The sequence below is a fragment of the Ammospiza nelsoni genome, chromosome 2 (genome assembly GCF_027579445.1).
Source record: "Ammospiza nelsoni isolate bAmmNel1 chromosome 2, bAmmNel1.pri, whole genome shotgun sequence".
NCBI classification, from domain to species: Eukaryota; Metazoa; Chordata; class Aves; order Passeriformes; family Passerellidae; genus Ammospiza; species Ammospiza nelsoni.
Genome location: NC_080634.1, coordinates 46,144,210 through 46,167,533, shown reverse-complemented (window position 1 = coordinate 46,167,533; position 23,324 = coordinate 46,144,210). Strand labels below are relative to the sequence as shown.

Below are 23,324 nucleotides of genomic sequence, written 5' to 3'. Positions count from 1 at the left end.
CTTGTCCTGTCACTACATACTCTTTTAAATAGTCTCTCTCCAGCTTTCCTGTAGGCCCCCTTTAGTTACTAGAAGTCCACAGATAGGGCACCCCATGCCTTCTTTTCTCCAAGCTGAGCAAACCCAGTTCTCTCAGCCTTTCCTCACAGGAAAGGTGCTTCATCCCTCTAATCATCTGTGAATGCACGCAGAGAAATAACCATCCAAGCATAAGCACATACATTAAATACTTTGCAAAAGGGCCAGAAGGATTTGCTGACCTGCTCTAGGCCATGCAGAAAGGCCTCTAACACTGCTTAAAGGAAATTTTCTCTCCTTCTCAAGCAGTTATCTTTTTTCACCTCTGTGTCTACCCAAAATATTGCATCCATCTTAACCTGTGTATCACAATGCCTTTAAAAATACTGAAAAAAAGTAATAACCCCTTTTGTAGCTTCAAGAACTGAACAGTTCATCTCCCAAAAAAACACACTTACTCAATGCAGCTCCTGGATGCACTCAGTTTGCCAACACCTCTGTGGAGAGTAAGGGATGCTGCTGTTGTCTCAGTGTTTCCTCATTCTGTGCTGAATAACAATTTTAAAAAAATATTTTATGCACTTTCCCCCCCACCCCAGACATCAAAAATTGTCTCTACAGCTGTCTACAACTTGTCACTCTGCCTACAGCAGTCATCTGTCACATGCAGGTCTGGGACAGCTGGCACATTACTCTGACTACACAGCTGGGATTAACAACACTTCTTGATTTGAAGCTCAAGAGGGAGTTCTTGGATAGGGTTTTGTTGCTGTTTGTTTGAAGATTCTTTCAACTAAAGTTTTAAGTGCTTTCATCAACAACCCATCTATTAGAACAACCTAATTAGTCTAGACCCAGTATTTAGAAGTGATGCCTGCTGTGTATGCAGCTAGCCACCAAAGCTTTCCAATACAAGCACAACCCATTCAGATCTTAGAATTCGTATATTCATTAACAATTTGGGGGGTTGCCAACTCAATATTAAAAGTGACAGATGTTCATAAAGTAATGTCTAACAACTGCAACAGCTTTCTGATAAAGCAGAAAGTAGGTTTTCACTGCCTTAACTGCCATTAGCATACAGTAAAAAGGTGAAGTATTAACAATTCACACATTTTAAATTAGCTCATGTGCCCAAAGTACTAAAGAATTCTAACTGCCACTGGTAAGCTCCCATTATGTTTGACTATCAGTGTGGTTCTATCTTCTCTCTTCAAGTCTATTATCCCTACATACATTTTCTTATATTATTACTGTATATGCCTTTTGGTTATCAGTACCTTCTCTGAAATTGGCCTTGAACAAAACAAAACTAAAAAACTCTAATCCCTTCCCTCCCTGTGAGTAATTAGAGCTAATGCTTAGCAACAAGTAGGTGACTTCTGCTGCTCCTGGCACACAGTGGGGATCTGCAGAAGTTCCAGCTACTAACCATAACCACATACACTGAAGGAAATCATGTTGGTTGAATGGCCCAAAAGGGATAAGTTGGATTTCTTTCAGTCTGGCTACTCACTACTAAATACAGCCATATCCTCCATGTCTCAATGTACACCTGAAAGTAAGGTGGACTGGTTGTGTTACAGTAATTTCTGCAGAGTGATTCAGGAGCTCCTACCACTGTTCCGAACAAATAGGAAACCTTTGCATTCAGCCTTGCTTATGTGTAAAAATGAGCTCAATATGGTATCAACTCTCTCTCTTTCCTGAACAGCTGACAACAAACATTCAGACTAAATACAAGACTGGCAAAATCCACAGATTTATCTTCCTGCACAAAGAAGACTGGTAAGAAATTCTCTCTCCCATGTCAGCTAATTTCTGCATTTGTGAAAGAGTCAGCAACATAAAGGCAGTATGAGAGAAGGGAACACAAAGTGAGGCACAGCTCGTGCACAAAAATAGGTTTATTCTACAACCACCAACAAGAGCAGTTTAGGGCTGTCTATTAGCCTCTGTCTGAACATAGGAAAACAGCAGAAGTTTGTCCAAGGACAGTGAATCTCAGTCATAAGTCACTGATTCAGGCAAGAGAGAAAGATTCCAGAGAACTCCAGAGGTAAAGCATAAAGCTTTTCCTTCTTATATACAAAAATAGTAAATAAAAAAGGTAAGTTTAAAAAGCCTGAATGCACTGTTCAAAATCCCATTTTAGATTACCATGAGACCTAAGCTTTCACCTCCAACAGTTTTGTCATTTTGCAAATGCAAAAACCCAGCCCACAAATACCAGACATTAAAGTACACAGAACTGCTCAATGAATTTTAAGTAACCTATGTGTAAACAAAAAAAAAAAAAAAAATTACACAGCATAGAAATTAAGCTCATAGAATTTTCTCAGAGTAAACAAACCAAATAGAGGAAAACAAACAAGTTACAGCTTTTTAGTTAGAAATAACCTGGTTTCTCCCATCACCTTAAATGTCCTTTACCACTATATAAACTCTCATGACTGAAGAACTTGAGTCACCATACATTAGTATCATCGTGCTCTAAACAAGTCAACCCTACCTTAACAACTGGTTTGTTCTTATGCTGAGCCACCTCATTAAACATTCTCAAGATAAACCCTGGCCAGTGACATCTCTAAAGGCAGTATTGAGATCTCAGAGCTTCGCAACTCTTTCCAAATGTATATACAGCTTTCAGCAACATATGGCACTTTTTGTGTGAATCACAAATGCCTGCCCACCACATGTCAAAGAGGATGGAATTCTAAGGAAATCGATGAAAAGGGTAAGAGAATTAAGAATATGAAGTTTGGGTTCACTCCTGAAACAGATTTAGTAGTTGTGGCTTTCAGAAATTAAATACTCACTATTTCACTGATTTTGTGGCAACATTTTTAGCCTAGTGTGCTGCTTTTGACTGGAGGAGAATTATTTTTTTCCACAGTAGGTAGTATGGGGTTATTTTTTGGATTTGTACTGGAAAGTGTTGGCAACACAGGCATGTTTTAGTTACTGCTGAGCACAGTTTGCAGAGAGGAAGGCCTTTCCTGCCTCTCACCCCACCCCACCAGTGAGTAGGTTGGGAGTGCACAAGGAGCTGGGAGGGGAAACAGCCAGGACAGCTGACCCCAAGTGACCAAAGACATATCCCAAACCAGACAGCATCATGTTCAGTACATAAAGCTGAGGGACCAAGAAGGAAGCATGTGCAGCAATGGCCTTTGTCTTCCTAAGTCACTGGTGTGCATTATGGAGCCCTGCTCTCCTGGAGATGGCTGAACACCTGCCTGCCCCTGGGGAGTGGTAAATTAATTCCTTGGTTTGCTTTACTTGCAAGCACAGCTTTTGTTTTGCCTGTTAAACTATCTTCCATCTCAACACAGGTGGTTTTTTCACTTTAACTCTTCTGATTCTCTCCCCAATTCTACTGAAGAGGAGTGGGCAAATGGCTATGAGGTGTTTAATTGCCAGCTGGGGTTAAACCATAAAATCAATAACTCAGTTTTAAAAGTTAGTGGTTAATACAAGCATTAACCTCCCAAATATGTACTGAACATCCACATGAATTTATATTTAATCTTGCTAATAATACTTTAATGTAGATTTGAGCCTTCCTGCTGAAAAAATGTGAACAAATTTAGTTGGGAATATGTCTTTTAGAAGCACTGCATTGCTTGGATGATTAAGTGAAAACAAGAGCTAATGATTCTTTAGCTGTAAAATCTTTAGACACAGTTATATATGCAGAAAAACTGGATTTGCTAATTCTTTTTAATTTCACCTAGCTGCCTTATTATCTTCAGACTTGAGAGAGAGGAAGCAGCAGTACAAGCACTATTCCTCCACTTTAAATGCTTAACTCCTTGCCATTAATGCCCCTTTATCTCACTGAGTGTGTACCTTCAGTTACCATACAATCCATCCGGAATTAGGTAACAAAGTCACCCCTTCAGGAGAGAAGGAATGCTGCAGCATTTTGCTCCTGCAAAAAGCTAAAGCAGCAGACAGAGATGAGACACGGGGAAGCAGAGATGTCTCCTGTCAGGGTAGCTGGAGCCCTGCAGTGCCAGAGGGCAAGCTCCAGTTCCAGCCCTTAGAGCCTGAGCCCCTGGCAAAGCCCCAGCGCTGCCCACTGAGCCTCTCACTGCAGCAGGAGCCTGCAGCCAGCACAGCACAGCCCTGCAGCCCAGCTCCCTCCTCTCCCACCACCTCTGCATCAGCTTGGGAGCCAGCCTCTCACACCAGCAGGAAACATGCCCTTTTCTAGATCCCCTCCTGAGCTCCAGACAGGCAGAAAATCATAACATAAAATAAAATCTCTTCCAATGTACTTCCCATCCTTTCTTCAAGAAAATATCTGAGGAACTGCCTGGCTCTAGATATGACAGTCCAGAAGTTCTAACACTAGAGAATATAATGCGAGGCGAAGGAAATCAGAGATGCCTGAACCCATCTACAGACAAGGAATTCATCAAGCTGAAGACCCATGGGAGCAGGACAAGTGCCATCAGTTTTCAACTACATCCATTACCTCCCATCCCAACAGCAGCCCAGTGTGGATACCATGACCACAGCCCTATCCATTTCAGAGACCACAGCACTCATGCTGCACTAAGTTGAGCATGTAACAACAGAACGATCTGAAATACCTTTTAACTATTATTTCACTAAGAAAAGAAAAAAATGAAAATAACATGCCAGCATTTACATTTCAATGAGATGCTCGTGCTTGACAAAAGACAAAAGGCTAAAACTACATTCCAATTCTCTGATGTCTTTTCACTAAAAGAATTTAATGTTTCTCATACCACTATTTACCAGTTAGTCTCTTTTGGATTTACCCAGTAAATATTCCATTATAACCATCTTGGTTTTAATCACTAGCAGCTATTCTACATTACATCATTAAATGTTTTAAAAGAGCATTGTTGGTCGTAAGTGCTTCAAAAGTGTTCACAGGAAAAATAAAATATGAATGTTATTTTTCCATGAGAAAAAGAAGATTAGCAGTAACAAAGAAATTTCAAGATTTATTATCTTCAATGATCCACTGAAAAATTAATCTGCACTAAAAAGAGTAAAATACTTCTTGAAAATTTAGAGAAGTCAAAGTAATTTATGTTTTAAATTTCCTATGTTAAAAAGGGATTGTGAAAGTAGAGCCACAAGAACAAAACTGGTTAATGAAAACATAACATTTCCTTCGCTTACAGCACATGCTGATCTTACAACCAAAGAGAGAAAAATTACCTGCAGATGTGATACATGAAATTCTTCTCCATCTTTTAAGGCTTTCCTTGGTAAGATAATTATAATACTTGAACCAGCAAGGAGCAGAAATGTGACTCAAGTTCACTCAGTCAAAACATAGATCTTCAACTCCCACACCGCCCTTTCCACACCTAAGGAACTATGGGAGGCCATCCAAATTACTTTTGCTAACATTCAGCAACAAATTGTCCATAAACTAAAAGCTGCCTTAATTTGCATTTGCACACTGCATTTTCAATTTATATCATGTCATTCACCTCCTCCATAACATTATCACATTTTCTTCTCACATTCTTCTCTGTGCTAAAATAAAGTCTCTCTTGTAAGGCCAAAGGAGTATTTGCTAGAATATTCTCCACTGCTGTCCTCTTATTATGTCCCCTGTTGTCTTTTTTCTTCAATCCCATACCCACCTCTTCAGTACAACACGAACATATGAGTTAAACCACTGAGAAGTTACTAGTTGTGGCAGATTTTACATCTCTTCAGAACTAAAAACTATGCCTTTTGAAAGGTACACTTATGCAAAATTCAAGTTTTGCATTCAATACAGGAGTGATTGAGCAACACAACATGGTTATAATATCCAGGGAAGTCAGACCAGATGACCACTTCCCTTTACATCTATAAAATGCAACTACTGCAGCACTAAAAAGCTGTAGAAAAATAAACCACATATCAGTAGAATAGTCAATATTCAAAACTGTGGTCGTGAGCAACACACAAACACATATGCAAATATTACTGCAAAAGGGGTGGTATAAGTTTTTATGAAGCATGAAGTTAAGAGAGACAAACCTGCAGACAGTATCCTGTGGGCTCCCCAAGGGTCAGGTTCTAAAGATGCTTCATGGCTTTGTCATGCCCATACACAACTACTGCCTTTCAGCTCAGGTTTCTCACCTTATTCTCCTTTCTCCCTTCAATCCCCTCTTGACCCAATAGCTTCTGTGACAGATACTTACAAAGCCTTCCCTCACAATGTGCCTCTATCTTCAAACACTGTTTCTAAACTGATGTAAAACCTACATGTGCTAGAAACTCCCACGCAGAATGTGTTCCAAAGCTAGGGATGAGTATTTCTTGTCAATCCACTGATCAAAACACACACAAAATTTTAACTTTAGTTTGCAATTATGCTTCCCATCTATGTGTCAAGTGTGTCTCAAATTTGAACCTGAATTGGAAACCTCAAGAAACAGGACATGACAAAACACAGTGAAGACTTGTCTTGCAAATACAGTACTCATCTGTGAGCCAGGACACGTAAACTTTCATGAAACTCCTTGGAAGTTGCTTTCTTCACACAAAGCAGGCATCACAGGAAATGACAGCAACAGTTCACACCGAGTTCTTTAGCAGAAATGATGTGATTCTATGTCAGCAGGCTATTCTCAAAATACACAATGATGAACTACTGATTTCTGCAAGCCCACAGTGAGTTCTTGTGGTTGGAATATAACAGAATCCAGGAAAACATGTGCTTATTGCTTTACAAGCATGTAAATAGCTATGGTTGAAGTACATTTTGGTATTCAGTGCATCTCAATGCAAACAAGCCTCAGATGCAGCTGTCAATACACATTTTAGTACAGCTTGTTCTTCTCTTCCCTTCCATTAAAAAACAAACAAAAAAAACAAGCAAAAAAAAAAAAACGCACAAAAAACACTTGGGAATAACACTGGGATTTTGGGATTTGTGCCCTCACCAGAAGGACCCCTGCTTTGCATTAGTGCAATCTGAAGTATCCAAATGCAAGAATATCACCCACAAGTACAGACACCAAAAATCAGACTAGAATTTTATGTATTTACAGCAGAGGAACAGTGACTGCAAAAACAGTATTTTTCCCAGAAATAAGAGGTATATGCACCTACATGTATATGCATACAGACCTGTGGAGAAACAAACACATACTGTCATTTTATGCTCTGCAAGATGTCGTTTTGTTGCAAAGCTGCTGGAAAGCTGCTACCACACAGCTGGTGTTTCGTAATTCTCCCACTCTTACTCAGGTAAGAGTCAACAAAAATAAAACATCAACTAATACTAATTTTGCTCAATGTGGAGATTATGGAAACAAGAAAGGCACCTTCAGCAACTCCAGTTTAAAATGAATGGTGTCATTATTAGCTACTCTATTAAATGGGTATAGTCTTGTGTTCACCTCCCTGAGAACTCACAGCAAGATCTGCATTGCACAAGTACCTCAAACACACTCCTCTTCTACTCTGCTAGCAGGTAAAACCAATTTCAAAAACCACAATACTAGTGGTTTCATGGCTTGACATTGGCTTTTTTCTCCAGTGGCCCACATGCACAGCCTCTCTGCAAGAAGCATAGACAATATAACCACAGAAAATTACCATAAAAAACAGTTTTAAAAAATGCTTTGTGGTCTTGGTCACATAGGGGACCCATCTGAGGGAAATCATACTGCGATTTAGCTCCTCAAAAAGCTTCATGTGTCATTTTGTTTTCCCACTCAAGGTCACCCATCTATGCTTTTTTGAGGGATTTACTAATGCACCTCATGTTCTTGAGGCCTGTTTGCCAGCCATCTCTCTTTGCAAGCACAACCCTGTTACTTCACTGAGGTCCATACAGAACATATGGGCCATAAGGAGCAGGCAAAGCAGTTTATCTTGATACACTGAGCATCAGCTAGATGAAGATTTCTAGCAAGAGGAACAAGCACACACGTAGCTCAGGCAAAGGAGAGAAACCACCCTGCACTGAAATACATGGAAAACTACCAGAGGAACAGTGTGGTAATGAAGAATGAGAAGACCTCTAAGACTTCCTCACCAGGCTAGCCCAAAGAGATTTATACTTAATTTGTTTTTTACTGAAATAAAGCTAGAGGGTGCAGTCTTAATTGGTTTAATTTCCTTTCACTCATTCAAAGTAATGCTCCTTTGAGAGAATTTTATCCCCAGAGGATGCAGGTACTGCTTTATCCAAGATGGAGAGCAGAGACACCAGGCTGTAAAAAGTGAGAGACTCCATCCCAATTGGGATGCCAACAGTACAGTTCCTCACAGCTGGGACAAACCACAGCCTCATGGAAACATGGAATATCTGCTCCATGCAACTAAGCAGAATTCCTAGCTCCTGGTCAGTCAGTCAGCAGGTGCTATTCCAAAAGAGCATACACATTTTTCCTTTTCGAAATAGGCATTAAATTACAATCTTCAAAATGTCAGTGATAGTGTAATGAATTACCCCAGGACTCACTTTGGTTAATAGCTGATGAATCATCACCCACAAATTTTATTTTCAAATTATCAAACGATTCCATCTGAAAACTACACAGCTCAGACACAAATTCAGAAATGTGCCTCAAAGTATTGTTTAAAATGTGCATGGGTAGTTTGTTAAGCAATGCTTACAGTAGCAGATGTCTGTATCAGAGAAGCCAGTCTACAATAAAGAATAATTCTCAAAATTCTAACTTTGCTGACTAATATAGTTAGAAGACTCCAGATACATACTGGATAGCTGGTCTGCATTATTACAATTTCAGGAAGCATCATTCCTTTAAAAATTAGTGTTGTATAATTTTTAGTAGTATTTAATAATTTTAGCATTCAACTTCCAGAAAACTTATCCAAAATTATGTCATAGTTATAAACATTTCCAATGGCATTGCTCAACAACCATTCAGGGACTAATGATTTCAAAGGAAACTGTGACATTTTAATAGTTTACAAATCCTACATATTTAGAGAATACTGGTCAAAACTAGGCAGATTTAATGCAGAGTATTTTGCTCATTCACCCTTATTTATGAAACTGCTGCAATATATTAAACAAGGCTACAAATCAGTGATAAAGAACAAATAAAACTGAAGATATTAGTGCAGGCTTGAGTAACCTACTAGAAGTATTAAATTAGTAATTAGTAAGATTTCAGTGAAATATTTCAAGTCATACAAGTCATACTCTAATATTTCTTGATATAAAAGACCATGCAACTCTCTCATTCATTTCAGGTCTATTCAACTGAGAGATAAAGCACACACCTCATTTCAGCCTGAATTTGCACCAGATGCTGAAACCTGAGCACGCAAATAATAGCCCAGCCTGCTCAGAGCACTCTGCACTGCATGAATCATCAATAACCTGAAAAGATTACAGAATAACATAAATTCCTGAGTTGGAAGGGACACCCTCAAGGATCAGAATCCAACTCCTGGCCCTGCACAGGACCATACCCAAGAGTCACACCATGCACCTGAGAGTGCTGTCCAAACGCTTCTGGGACTCTGCCAGGCTGGTGCTGTGACCACTCCCTGGGGAGCCTGTTCCAGTGCCCAAACACTCTCTGGGTGAGAAACCTTCCCCCAATAACCAAAGTAAACCTCCCCTGAGACAGATTCAGGCCATTCACTGCTCACCACAGAGAACAGATCAGTGCCTGCCCCTCCTCAATCCCCCACAAGGAAGCTGCAGATGCAACGGGGTCTCCTCTCAGTCTCCATGGGCTGAACACACCAAGTGATTTCAACTGCTCCTCAAGTGACTTCTCCTCAAGGCCCTTCACCTTTGTTGCCCTCCTTTGGACACTGTCCCACAGTTTAATGTCTTTTTTATGTTGTGGCACCCAGAACTGCCCCCAGCCCTGGAGGTGAGGCTGCCCCAGAGCAGAGCAGAGCAGGACAATCCCCTCCCTTGCCCAGCTGGCCGTGCTGTGCCTGATGCCCCCAGGACAGGGTTGGCCCTCCTGGCTGCCAGGGCACTGCTGGCTCATGTCCAACTTGGCACAGACCAGGACCCCCAGGTCCCTTTGTGTGGCACTGCTCTGCAGCATCTCATTCCCCAGTCTGCCCATACACCCAGGGCTGCTCCATTCCAGGTGCAGAATCCAGAGCTTTCCCTTGTGGAACATTATTGCCCAGCCCTCTCATTTGTTGAGGTCTCTCTACATGGCCTCTCTGCCTTGGAGGGAGTCAGCAGCTCCTTCCAGTTTTGTACCATCTGGGAACTTGCTTAGTATACCTTCCATCCAGGTTCAAAATTCAGATTGTCACACACAAATTTCAAAGCACGTCTGTGAAGTCAGCCACAGAAACACGCTGCCAAACAGCCTCCTCTCCTTAGGACAGTAAGTGATGTGGTGCTTCAGCAGGTCCCACAGAGGCAAGGCAGCTTGTGAGGCTACTTCAGGTGGCACATGGAATGAAGGGGTTTAACTCACGGTTTCAGTAGCTGAAACAAAGAGGTGGCACTGCCTGGTTCAGAACTGTGCTACAGTGGCTACTAACCTGTCAACGTCCCTTGCTCTAGATGGCAAGCAGTACATTTCAGCCAGCTGGAAAAGCCACTGACTTCTGAACAAGTCCCACCAGACCTGGGAAAGCCTATCCTGCCTCAAATCAGACTCCTCAAAGCAGGTTTCCTACTCATCTACCATCTTTCTAGTCCTGATTCCTACTTACAAGAGTAACAAATGCCAAGAGGGCAGATTGTGGGCATCAAAAGTACCATTATTCACACTGGTTCAAAAGCACCCCAACACATTAAATTCTCCACAGAAGCAAAGCCCAGCACATCAGAATTATGTACTCCATAACCTATGATACAGGAAGCTAGTATCTGTGACAGGGGCAGATATATCAAATACAATTTATAAATATTCATAAAAGCCCCATATTCTTATCCAGGTTTTCAACATGATTCAAGTATTTAGGATGACAGTCTTGAACATATATCCTTAAAGGTTTATATAGCATCCATTTATTTCAAATACACCATTGACCAGTAATTCCAAGACTTCTAATTGTAGATTTTTTAAATTAACCTAAACATCACAGGGATTAGCACAAATTAGTACCTGGAGTGATGTCTTATAGGTATGAGAAATCTAAAAACTTACAGGGATTTTTTTATAAACTACAGAAGTCCTTAGTAAGCTGGTAAAAATGCAATTGAAATAGAAATCTTTAGAGGGAAATTTGAAGATGCATGTGGAGCCAACAGAAGAGTGCTAAAGCAGCTAACCTGAGAAAGCAATGAAAAAAGTCTAAACCAATGACTGATCTACAGAGCTGGAGCTCATGTAGGTAATGGGTGTTTACAAGGCACTGCCTGAAAAGCCTCTGCTGCACAGTTTAATCTAGCAAGCAAGTCACGAGTGTTCTACACAAAAATAGTAGTGCCAGGAGAATGAATTATTCTGCAAATCCAAAAAGTAGAAGCTGTCCAAGAAGACAAGTAAATGGGTTTGCTCTGTCCTTTTTGTAGCTCACAGAAGGAGTCCTGACTAACTGGACTTTTAAAAACTACATAGAACGTAAAACTCCATATCATAAACGTACTTAAAAAAACAAGTCTTAGTTGTATTGAAGTTACTGAAATTGCTTTAAAAGAAAATGTGATTTCTTTAAAATTTTCTATGCAGTTCATAGAATGTATTCTGTGATGACTGCTCTGCATAAAGAGGCTTGAAGTATCATCAGTAGATTTTATCTCCAGTCATGGGTGATAACTTTGGAATCTTGAGGCACTCTGGCTAATATCTAAATGTAGGCCTAGCTCACTTGTATGCAAATATTTTGTTCTTCATATAAATTATTTTACTTGCTGTAATTCAACTAGAAATATATTAGCACTCTGTTACTGGGCTGAGACCCTAAAGCACTTACATTCTTCAGGAAGGAGACTTTATGGTATGTAATGCATCACACTGTTGACTTCTATTTAACTTACAAATAAGTAACTTCTCTATTTTCTCTGCCAGACTGCTCACTTTGCAACATGTCTCCAAGGAATTATGCTCTCTTCAGAGCCAGCAGGCTGCCCGGAGCAGCTTTCTTCTCTTGGACACAACACACCGCTACAGCAGGAGCAAAGCAGGCTACCCCGAAGGGAAATGCCACTGCCAGAGCCAGCCAGCTTGTTTCCTTGCTTCTTCCACCCTTTGGGTATTCTTTACCTTGCTGTCCCCTGAAAAGCTTCAAGGAGACAAAGTCAACTGCTTAAAATATATTAATATGAAAGCATAAGAATGATAGCTAGTAAGGGTGGTGAGAAGAATGAGATGTTTCATGTCAAAAAAAGGCAGTATATAAACATAAGAGTGGTGAAAAGCTCTCTCGTAACAGGTAACAGGAGGAAAGAAATCCCATTCGAGAGAAAAGACAGTGTAAGAGAAGCAATCTAGACAAATCACATCTCCCAAAATTAATTTCAATTTTGGTGGAGTGTAACAGGCTTCCTTCTCAACATCACAGAAGAAAATTCCAGGGGACTATGTCCTCATTTTGGTGCATATTACATGATGTTTCCCTGATTATGTTGTATGCAAAGTCCACAATACAAGGAGCTACCACTCTCTGTTTCTTGGTACAGACTCACCCATCATTGTAGTTAGGGAGATTTACCTTTGTCTCATTCTTTCCTGCTGTTATCAATATGTAAATATCCAGGTCATGATATGGCAGTTTATAGTGGCTGCTTCATGTCTTTGAGAGGTTAAGAAAATTTCACTGAATGTAATAATAATGGATTGCAAGGCAAGCCAGATAGCTTAGACAGAATCACAGCACATAAAATAATTTCCTTCCATAGCCACAGCATTCAAACAGCATGCTCTTCAAGAGCCAGACTAACTCCAAGGAAACTGCAAGTACTATTCAAGACAGCCCCCTGTATGCTTTTGCTTGTTACAGTGTTCCAAGCAGCAATTGTTGAATACACCTGAGAAGTTTTAGCAGTCCATAAAACAAGGGATGGGGAAGCAGGGAGGAAGCCAGAGCAATTCTAAGAATTCAGTAATGTTTCCTCACTAAAACAGAAAATTCAAGAGCAGAAGAGAAGTCTGACAGTATGTAATATGTTTGACAAGTTGACTAAAATTAAAGTATAAACAAAACCAATAAAAATATTATAGGTTTAATCTTAGTTCTCAAAATAAATAACGATAGAAGTTGAACAAGTAGAGCCTTTGAATTGCCAAATGCAAAAAGCAATTTCATAAAATTAGCATTAGAAACAAAGTTTGTAACCAGGGAGTACTTATGGTCTTTGCAACATCAATACTGCTAATACTGTTAAATGCACTTTAAAAAAATCATTTCCATAATGTTAACACAACAGCTAAATACTGCCTATCTGCTAATGGCTCTATGCATATAGCTGACCTTCTTTTTATGCATAAGAACACTGTACTTGTCTAAATAAGTCCCATGAGTTAGACCACCAGCTAAAAATCTTGACATATCAAAGTAAAATTCATAAATAGAGCAGTCAGTGACTATCTCTTTAAAAAATGAGCTAGGAAGCTCACAACAAAATTGCAATATCTGCCAAGGTCTTTCAACTTATCCAAGGTTTCTCCTTTTATACAGCAATGCAGAAAACAGATTTTTCTTTTATATGTGTTATCACAAAATGACAGAGACAAAGTACACATGCAGCCAAGGGACACACACCAAGAAAGGGAAAAAGTGAAATTGAGCCACAAGTCACACTGTTAGAAGGATTAACACTGGATGTGTCACACTTCACACCATAACCTCTTCTACAGTTAGGCTGGGTATCGTGTACATTCATCAAAAAAAACCTGTTCTACGAAAATCCCATAAATCCCCTTCAAATCCATCATCAGTTTAAATAACCCCTGCTCTTTTTGACCAGTTCATTTCCCTTGGTACAAAGACGGATGAGCCAACCCCACTTGCAAACAAAGGTCAGGGCTCTACATCAGAGCCAGCCTAACACTTCCCCTTGCTCCTTCTGCCATTGGAGGGACTAGGGTAGAGACAAGGATGAGGAAGCAATGGTGTCTCTAACAACAGCAATTCAAAAACTGAAACTAAACCTAATGTTTCCATTTGCAAAAAAAGTCCTGGTGCTCAATAATCACAGCAGGACTGCTTTGGAACTGCTTTTAGGATGAGATGCCCAAAGCAGGAATAGTGAAATTGCACAATCAATTATAGACATTAAAAGCATAAATGCAAACTGAATTCAGTCTTTGTGGGCATATTCACAAACCCCAAATTAGATAACCACATGCCAGGGTTTGCAAAGGACTCCTATCTTATTTAGCACACAGAACAGATTTTCCAAAAAATCCTCCTAACTAATGCAGCTGACTATACACTCTATGTTCATAGTCCTAGACACTCTGCAGCCTTTCATAGTACTAATTAATGCAGCAAACTGGTTCCTGAGTCCTTCCTAGAAGGACACTGCAACACACAGCACCAGGAAAACTGCATTCACACTGCTGAGTGCATCTCACACCCCAGAATGCTAATGCTTTAAATATTAACTGATCTGTCTTAATGCAATAATAACCACTTCAGAACTTCTATCCAAGAAATAAAGAAATGGAAAATGGAAAAAAAATAAAAGCTGTTGCACATTATCAATTTCATCTTAACATTGAGAAAATGAGGTCCTGAGTTATGTCAAATAAAAAATGCACAATGCCCAAGAATTTAATGTAATTTCTACTATTTTGCATTTCTATAACAAAACCTTAAAAGTTAATATGGTTAGTGACAGAAACCTTTATTCTCTTTTTCTTACTAAAAATAGAATCCTTACATTTAAAGCATTCCACAATTTATCAATAATTTTCACAGTATCATATGGTAATAAACCCCACACTACTGCATGCCTTGATCAAGTTAAGCAGAGTATGCTCTGCATTTTGACTTTCTAAAAGCCACATATTTCACTACTACAGGCATTTCTGCAGGAGTTTATTTAAATATAATTTAAGTTTTGAATGACACATATCTTGAAACTTTCAGTTTGTTTTTTTATTCTCAGCTGCTTAGAAGAGAAACTTTAGTATTTTCTTATTATGCCCCCATGTACCAGAGGTGTTAGGTGGTACAAAGTCTTCTGCACTTGCACACCAATCATGAACTACTAACCCTTACAGAAGTTAATCCACACTTATCACAGAAAATAATGTCTGAGTTACCTGAACATAAACTAACCTATGAATGTTTAATGCTGGAAAACTCTTAAAAGGTTAGCCAGTGTGGTTACAAATTACTTTCTAAATCACTTACACTTTTCATAACATTTCTTCTGTTCATTCTTCTACCTCAAACTTTCACCTTTTACCATTTCCTCAACAAAACCTTGCAACATATTAAAAACAGCATGAAATTGCTTGTGTATTTCAGCATGCAAAATTGTAGAAGCGATAAGAAAGCCGTGAGATGATCATTCTTTAAATAAGGCACAGATGTTTTACTCCTCATTGCTTTTAAAACACAAAGCTCTTTTCCACATAAAACTGAAGTTGATTAATAAATATAAGCTACTGCCAGGCAGTGGCCATGCCTGGGCAGAACCACTCAGGCTGAGAATACCAGGAACAGAAAGTTAACTCTGTTTCCACAGTTCTCAGATGCGACTGCAACCTGTGCCAGCCTCCTCACCGTGGAGAGGAGAGTGCAAGCAGCAGTCAGATCACCGTGCAACTGCTCATCTGTGACAATGACAGCTGATAAAACTAGTTCATATTTCACTACATACCAAAGCAAAGATGCTGCTTATTAATGCAGCTAGTAGGATGACTAGCTTCAAGGTCATGGTAAGTGCCCTGTGTTAAGTAATAGTCCAGAAAAAGAAAGATTTAAAATACCAGTTCGAAAAAAAAAAGCACTTTGCTTAACAGGAGGTTGCCCTTGAATGCATCTAAGTGCAGAAGAAAACCATGCCAAACCAGATGGTTATTTTGCTCGTATCTTTTTACTACAGAAATATAGTTGCTAGCAAAGGATACATAAAAAAAAAAAAAGAAATTCCAATATGCACATACCAAATCTGCTCTACAGAAATTACAAAAAAAATTTTTAAAAGCCCCAAAACTCCCCTTCCTGTAACACTGTATTTAAAGACTAAAAGAAAGAAATATTTCTCAGAATACCAAGGACAAAGGAAATCGAAATTATAAAGCTATGCACCAAGGAAATTAAAGATTTACATGAATACTTTCCATAAACCTTTATAGCCATGCCTCACAAGAAACATGGGCTCTTCCCCTCTCTCTTTGATACTGGCTCAATTCTAATAGGAATGGTCCTGTTGAAAGTAAAAGTCATTGTTTGAAGGTTACATTCTTATAAAGATCTTTCTGCTATGATTTCTGCTGGGAAGTGGCTCATTGTGTTTTGCAATTTAGTTCCCAGTGCTATAAACCGTGGTTCAGCATCAAAATTATGACTCAAAGTGGCAGCTATTTAGAGAGGTACAAGCAAATTAGGAAAGGATAAGAATTACAACTGTCACAATTTCCCAGGTTTTCGAGTCACATTATTCATAAATTTAAGTGAGTACAAGGATATTTGTTATGCAGGTAAAACTGTGCTAACAGCATAAAATGATAACAGCTCAGTCACACCACTGATCCTCTGGGAGTATTTATGACCTCTGATACATATGCACACCACGTCTGACTTCAAACAAGTATTCTGCTAAGAGCAGAATTTCCTCTTTTCCTCTCCTCCTTCCTTGGAGCAAGTCCAATAAAAATGATTAAGATTCACAAGCCTTACTGTAAAGCACACTTACCGGTGCTGGATTCTCTTTAGCTTCCACACCAAAAACATCCCGTTGTTTCACTGTCAGCAAATCAACACCTTCAGTATCGTCCTCGTCATCATCATCATCATCTTCAAAGAACTGCATGGACTCTGAGTTTGGTCCCCTATTAGGTACATCTTCTTTTTCCTCCTCCTCAGACACTTCTTTCGACTCATCCTCGGACTCACCACTCTCCTCAGCACTTCCACTGGAAACAGAACATTCCTCAGCTTCTTTTCTTCTCTGCTTCTCCTTTGTCTTGTTAACTGGTGTTTTTCCACTGAAATTAATTGCACATTTCTCCACTGTTTCCTCATTTAGCAAGGTGAGGGCATTCTCATTTTGCACTGTCTCCTCCAATGGGTCTGTCCCATTGGCTGCCTCATTTGCACACAGCTGCTTCTGAACTCTTTGAAGGAATCTCACACGAGGTGCCATTGCAAGACCAAGTGACCTAAAACATGGAATGAACCAAATAAATTTAAAAGGCAGAAACACAAAATTTACTAAATTAGAAGCTCTCATTGATCGCTCAAGTGATTCAATTTCAATTATGATTCATATTGATACATTTGATCAGCACATTTAGAAAAGTCTAAAATACAAGTGAACATTGGAAGAGGAGGCAAGATGAAATAACTGAGACCTCTCAATAACAATTACAAGCCTCCCAGGAAGGAAAGCAAACAAAGAACCTGGTAAGTTGCAGATAAGAGCCAATTAACTATCTATGATTCACAGTAAAACATGGTGGAAGAAACACCAGTGTAATTTGGTATTGAAAATACATGGATTACATGTCAAGGACTGAGATAACACTGATCTGTCAAGTGTCCTTCACTACTCGAAGTACACCCAGAACATTATCCCCCTGACCTCACAGTGACTGAGAGCAGCAGAACAAACATGGTATGGATGAATGACTAACTGCAGAAAAAGCCAGGGGAGAGACATTTCTCTCTTAAAGGCAATTTCATCTGCTTCCACCTCTCTACAGGAAGGCTTTACCTGCATGGCATACATAACTAACAGTACCAGCAAAGCTATTATTTTACCCAGTTATGCATGACAATTCAAAGTTATACTAATAAGCATTACACGAAGGGGCAAAAATTGCAGAAAAAGCAAAAATCCTGTCTAGCAAAAAAAGTGGAGAGCACTGCATGGGAACGGATACCTTGACTCCAACAGCCCATATGACTTCACTGTTATTATACCTGACCCTGTCAATTCCAAATGTAAAAAAAACAAAAACAAAACCAAAAACAAACAAACAAAAAACCAAACAACTCTGCTTTCAGAGTTCATGAGCCATCTCATTAGGTGAATAAAAAATGTGAGGAGACACTGGTACTCATGCAAGGAACACAGAGAGAACCCATGACACAGAACTGAAAGTAGTACCTGGTGCTTGTACATACACTTAACAAAGGAATAAAGGATTTAACCAAATACAGTGACTACAGGCACCCACACCTGAAAAAGACCAGCCTCTTTCAACTCAAAACATGCACAGCTATACACCAGCTTTCCTCTCAATGCTGTTCAAGTAGATAGCATAATTTATTATTTTCACTACATAGCCTCTGAAAGGAACCCAAGTTATAGCACAGGAGAAATAGCTAATCCATACTATCCAGCAGAAAAGTCATAATAAACAGTTGATTAAGCACCCAAAGATACTGCAGAGCAGCAAGAGTGCACTGTAGGCTCTGGACAGCCTTGCACTTTTAATGATTAGCCAATGGGAAAGGCTAATCAAAAGGAGTGCCCTGCTTAAACAAAAAAAACGAATTGTAATCACACCTGTGTTAAGCAGGGCACTTTTGGTACCAGCCACAGGTTAAAAATAGACACAAACCCGAACAGCAATCCATAATGTTAGGATAAAGAACAAATATTCCAACAAATAAAGTTTATGTTTAATGTTAAAATTTTGGTTTAATGTTTCTGATAATTCAGTACTGTTCCACATGCAATTAACAGCAATAACAAAGCAAATAGAATTTTATTTTAAAATATCAAAGGAAGTTTTTATCCAATGTATTTTGCACGTTTACTGAAAGTGCAGAGGGTAACTCAACACCGTTGGGAACTGAAATTGGAGCAATTAGAGATCTTAAACTTGTTTTACTGTTTGACAGCAAACACTAATTACCTTTGCAATGAAATGATGTGTTAAAGTTTGGCCTATTGACTAACTGTAATGGAAATAACCAAACAGCAGATGTAATGCTTCACTGCAGCAGCTGGAAGCCATTCAAACCTGGAATTGGGCCTTAACACCAGGCACAGTAAAACACACATCAAGAGATTGCTGCATTCAATCTCTTCAGCAAGGAGATCGAAGTTGCAAAAATCAAATCATTTAAAAGACAAATGCTTTTTTGCTTTTCCAGATTTCACATTATTCTACATAAAGTATTGCTGTCAAGTGTTGACATAGCAATGCAAGCAGCAATACCGTATGGCAACTACACAATCAGTCCTCACTTCTCTTTCTCAAGCAGACAGGCACAAGGTACACAGGGTTGAAAACTCTGATTTTATCAGAGCTTTCTTCTACACCTCCAGAGCTAGCATCAAAGATTAGGAATACACATGCATAGAAAAGTCTGACAAGGTGAAAAACTATTCTCTGTTCAGCAAAAGTTACAAAACAGAAAGAGCAGCCCACAATGGGGACAAGACTTCACATCACAGCTCTTTTTTTCATTCAAGTATGAAATTTCACTTGCCAGACTGCTGTACTGCACTGATGTCTTACTTTAATAATTGAATAAAATTAATTGTCAGTTAGTCTTGGCAATTTTTTCTTCACTGCTTATCAAGCCTACCAAAAAAAGACTAGTGCTATCAGAATTCAAATTACTTCCAAAAGAATACAGACCTCAGGCAGAGAGAGAAAAGGTCACATTTATTTGGTAAGACAGTAATAGTAGATAAGCTTAGAAAAAGTGTATTAAATAATCCCCCAATACTTTTAATTACATAACTTCTCAAAGAAATATCAGTGTTTTGGTCCATTACTGCCTCTTTTTCATAGTATATTCCAAATGGAGAAAAATCTGGGACAAACAGTCTGGACATTTTACTACTGCTAAAAGCTTCCCCATATTTTAAGATTTGACAGTTTCTTTTGAAATTATTTCTTAATTATTCACCAAATCTATAGTTCAGTCATACTGAAACAACTCAATGTATGAACCAGCCTTTCTTTTCATAAACTACAAAGGGCATTATTAGTTCTCAATAATTCATTAGATGCCACTCAGATCATAATCCTACTATGACTGAAGTTGCAAATATTTTTTTACTTTAGTGCAACCATTTCAAACACTCATCTGGAATAAGATATGTGCAGGATTTTCTAATGAAGACAGACAAAAAGCAGCTAAGTTATTTAGTGAGATTTCATAAATCCTAACAGACAACACTAAACACACACTAACACCACAGTGTAGTCTTCAGACTATGATAGCCTTTAAATGGCAACAACAATTCAGCTGACAAAACAAACAATCCTGTTTTGTATTTTGGTGTGAAATGCAATGACAAAAGTAAGCTCTTCTAGAAAGACATTTGAAATCAGTTTCTAAAGACAATACTGAAACCAAGGGAGTATTTCACTGCTATAAATCAAAGTACAGCTGGCAGTTCTATGGGTTCAGTTCCTCAGCTGAAACCAAGGTGGCTAGACATCAGCATTCCCTAACACTGATTAGGGAATGCATAGAAGTAACTACACAAATGACCTATATTGCTCAAGTACCTTTGTTAATTTAGTAGCAAGTTTACAAGGACTTTCAGGAAATAAATTAAAAGAGTAAAACTGCAAAGAAGTAACACTGTATGACTTTAAGGAGAATACCACTTTTGTTTCCAGTGAATACTTAAGATCAAGTGTCCATTAACTTTTTCTGGATGAATTTAAATGAATGGTGTAACGGACATAAAATACTGCCTCTTCTAAGGCTTGTGAACTGCGCTTATACAAAGACTTGGAGTGTGTTTATATTAAATGCTAACTTTGCCTCTACTGGGATGAGACAAAAACTTGACATCTCTCAACCTTTTAGAAAGACCAAATCTTAGACACTCGAAGCAATATCTATCTTTGCAAAAAACAAATGTAAGACCAGTAAAATTTTTAAATTTTAAGTTTGAAAAATGCTCCTAATTTGCTCCTAGAAGATTACTAGTCCTTTTTACAAAATGAGCCAGCTGTAAACTGCTTCAGAACAATTTTACACAAGTTACTGATTTAGCCTGATATTAACTTAGCACATTTACTAAATATAGACATATTCCATTAGTGAACTACTTCAGAATGATGTGAACACATAAAAACACAGCACAGAGAGTACTTTTACTGTGGTACAGGTTCAGACAAAGAACTAAAATAGGTTGGAAAAGGTTAAATACTCCCAGAAGCTATTTCAAGAGAAGAAATATGTATTACTTGCCTAGCAATACATGCTACATCCACATTTAACATTTAAAATGTTATCAGAAGAGAGGATGAGCAATCATTTGAAAACAGGAGAAACCACATCAACTGAAAAGACACAAATCTGAACTAACAGGCTATCCAGATGGTCTGATTAACAACCAAAATGAACAGAGAAATTCTGTTTGCTGTGCTATTTCCTTTACCAGCCAGCTTTATTCCTCTCCATCAAGGAGTTCAAATGCCTGGCACTCTATTAATAATAAGGAGGATCAAACTATTCAAGACCTCATGGGTCAGGACCAAAGAGAAGGAAATCAAATAGGATGTCATGGTTGCAGCCTAATAATTCAGAAGACCAAGATGTAGTTCTTCCTTACCAAAGGAAAAGGAACCTCCACATTGCAGTTCCAAACCCTGGTGGTGCTCCTTGGTACCTGAGCCACCCTGACACCTGCTCAGAGGGCAACACAGCAGAGCACAAGCAACAAGGTTTTCTAGAGTCCCTTTCTCCAAGTTAGCTAGCTTAGCCAACTCTGACAGGCACTCTACTGGAACTGCTACTCATGCATATGCAAGCACATTCGCTTCCAAGGTGAGTGAAGGTCAATAGCCAGCTTGGCTGCAGAATGAGGAAAGATAGCTCAAGATCCTAGAAGAAATGAGGATGATGACTAAGAGAATAATGACCCTGGACTTTGAAAGAGAAGACTGCAGCTTCTTCAGAAAGCTGTAGGCAAAAGTTTACAGAAGCAGTTAAAGAAGCTCAGGAAGGGACAGCTGGATCTCAGGTGTTTGAGGGGGAGCTCAATGAGGAACACCAAAACTCTGCAAATGACTGGAGGGAATGCTGGGGTCTGTATGAGCAATAGCATACAAGGCTGACATTAACCAGGTAACAGCATGAGAAATACTGAGTCTGGTTACAGGTGCATGAAGACTGGAAACAAAAGGCGAAAAGTAATCAGGAGCTTTCTTTTTAGTTAGAAGATTAACATGTAGAAAAGTAAGTATGAGGAGAGCCAGAAGTAGGGCCAAGAACCAACAAAGAGATGACAAGACATGCAAAGACCGCTATGGGCACTGTCTGAGGATGAGACAGACAGCTGTGAGCAAGGTAACAAATAAAACCTTCTGCCCTGACCATGCAGTAAGGGTCAGGCCAGGGGTGGTGATTAGAGTGCAGTGGGTGTTTTCCCTGGTTAGTGAAAGGACAGACAGATGTGGACAGATGGATCGTGTATTCTGCTATCACCCATTTCAGTCCTGCAGCTACCTACTGCTTTTTAATACTGATCTGCAAGCAATACTTGCAAGAACTATCTGGATACTAAGGAGTGTGTATTTGACATTTTCCCAATAATCTGGCTTCAACTTGTTTTATTTATTCTCTATGTACCAATACATGGAGAAACAGGAAAATTTGCTGCATTTCTCCTGAAAGACATAACTACAGTCACAAAGGAAATTACCTTCCCTGGCAGCCCCTTAGAACTGTGACTAACCTGTCCATCCAGCACACTCACTTGATAAGATCTGCCCCGGTGAACAATGTACAGATATATGTATGTCTTAGCACCTAGCAACATAAAGTGCCTGAGAAAGAAAATATTTCAAAACACTGCCTCCTCTCCAGGAGACCAGACTATGTAATTATTCCTTTTCACCCTGTTGTTTGTTTACATTTTCTTATACTTTCAAAGCTGTCCTTTGCAATCAAAAGACAAATTTCTCTTTTTAATGCAAGCATTGAGCTTCTCCTTCATCAGACTTAAAGGTTGCCTATGTTAACACAAGGCCTACACAAGTCTTCCTCCAGCAAATTATTCTTGATAGCAATTTATAATGAGAGAACATTGGACAGAATAATAATGCACCTTAGCTTAAAGGTGATCAATGGCTAGAATAGATGTGTGTGCATGTGTGTGCATACATTTTTTATATATTTTGTTTTATATATCTTATATATATATATGATCTTATATAACATATAAAAATGAAAAATACTTGCTTTTTTGCAGACTCAATCAACAGAGCTTAAGAGAATCTCAGTGCACAGACATGCAAAGCAGGAGA

At 39.0% G+C, this 23,324-nt stretch overlaps 1 protein-coding gene across 1 annotated transcript in view; it reads right to left on the bottom strand.

Moving 5' to 3' along the window:
* DDX10 (DEAD-box helicase 10) overlaps nucleotides 1–23,324 on the bottom strand; it is a 153,694-nt gene that overhangs the window by 89,492 nt on the left and 40,878 nt on the right. Inside the window, exon 13 of the mRNA XM_059466772.1 lies at nucleotides 16,787–17,252. Within this exon, the coding sequence (XP_059322755.1) occupies nucleotides 16,787–17,252 (466 nt within the window). The remainder of the gene's footprint in view (nucleotides 1–16,786; nucleotides 17,253–23,324) is intronic.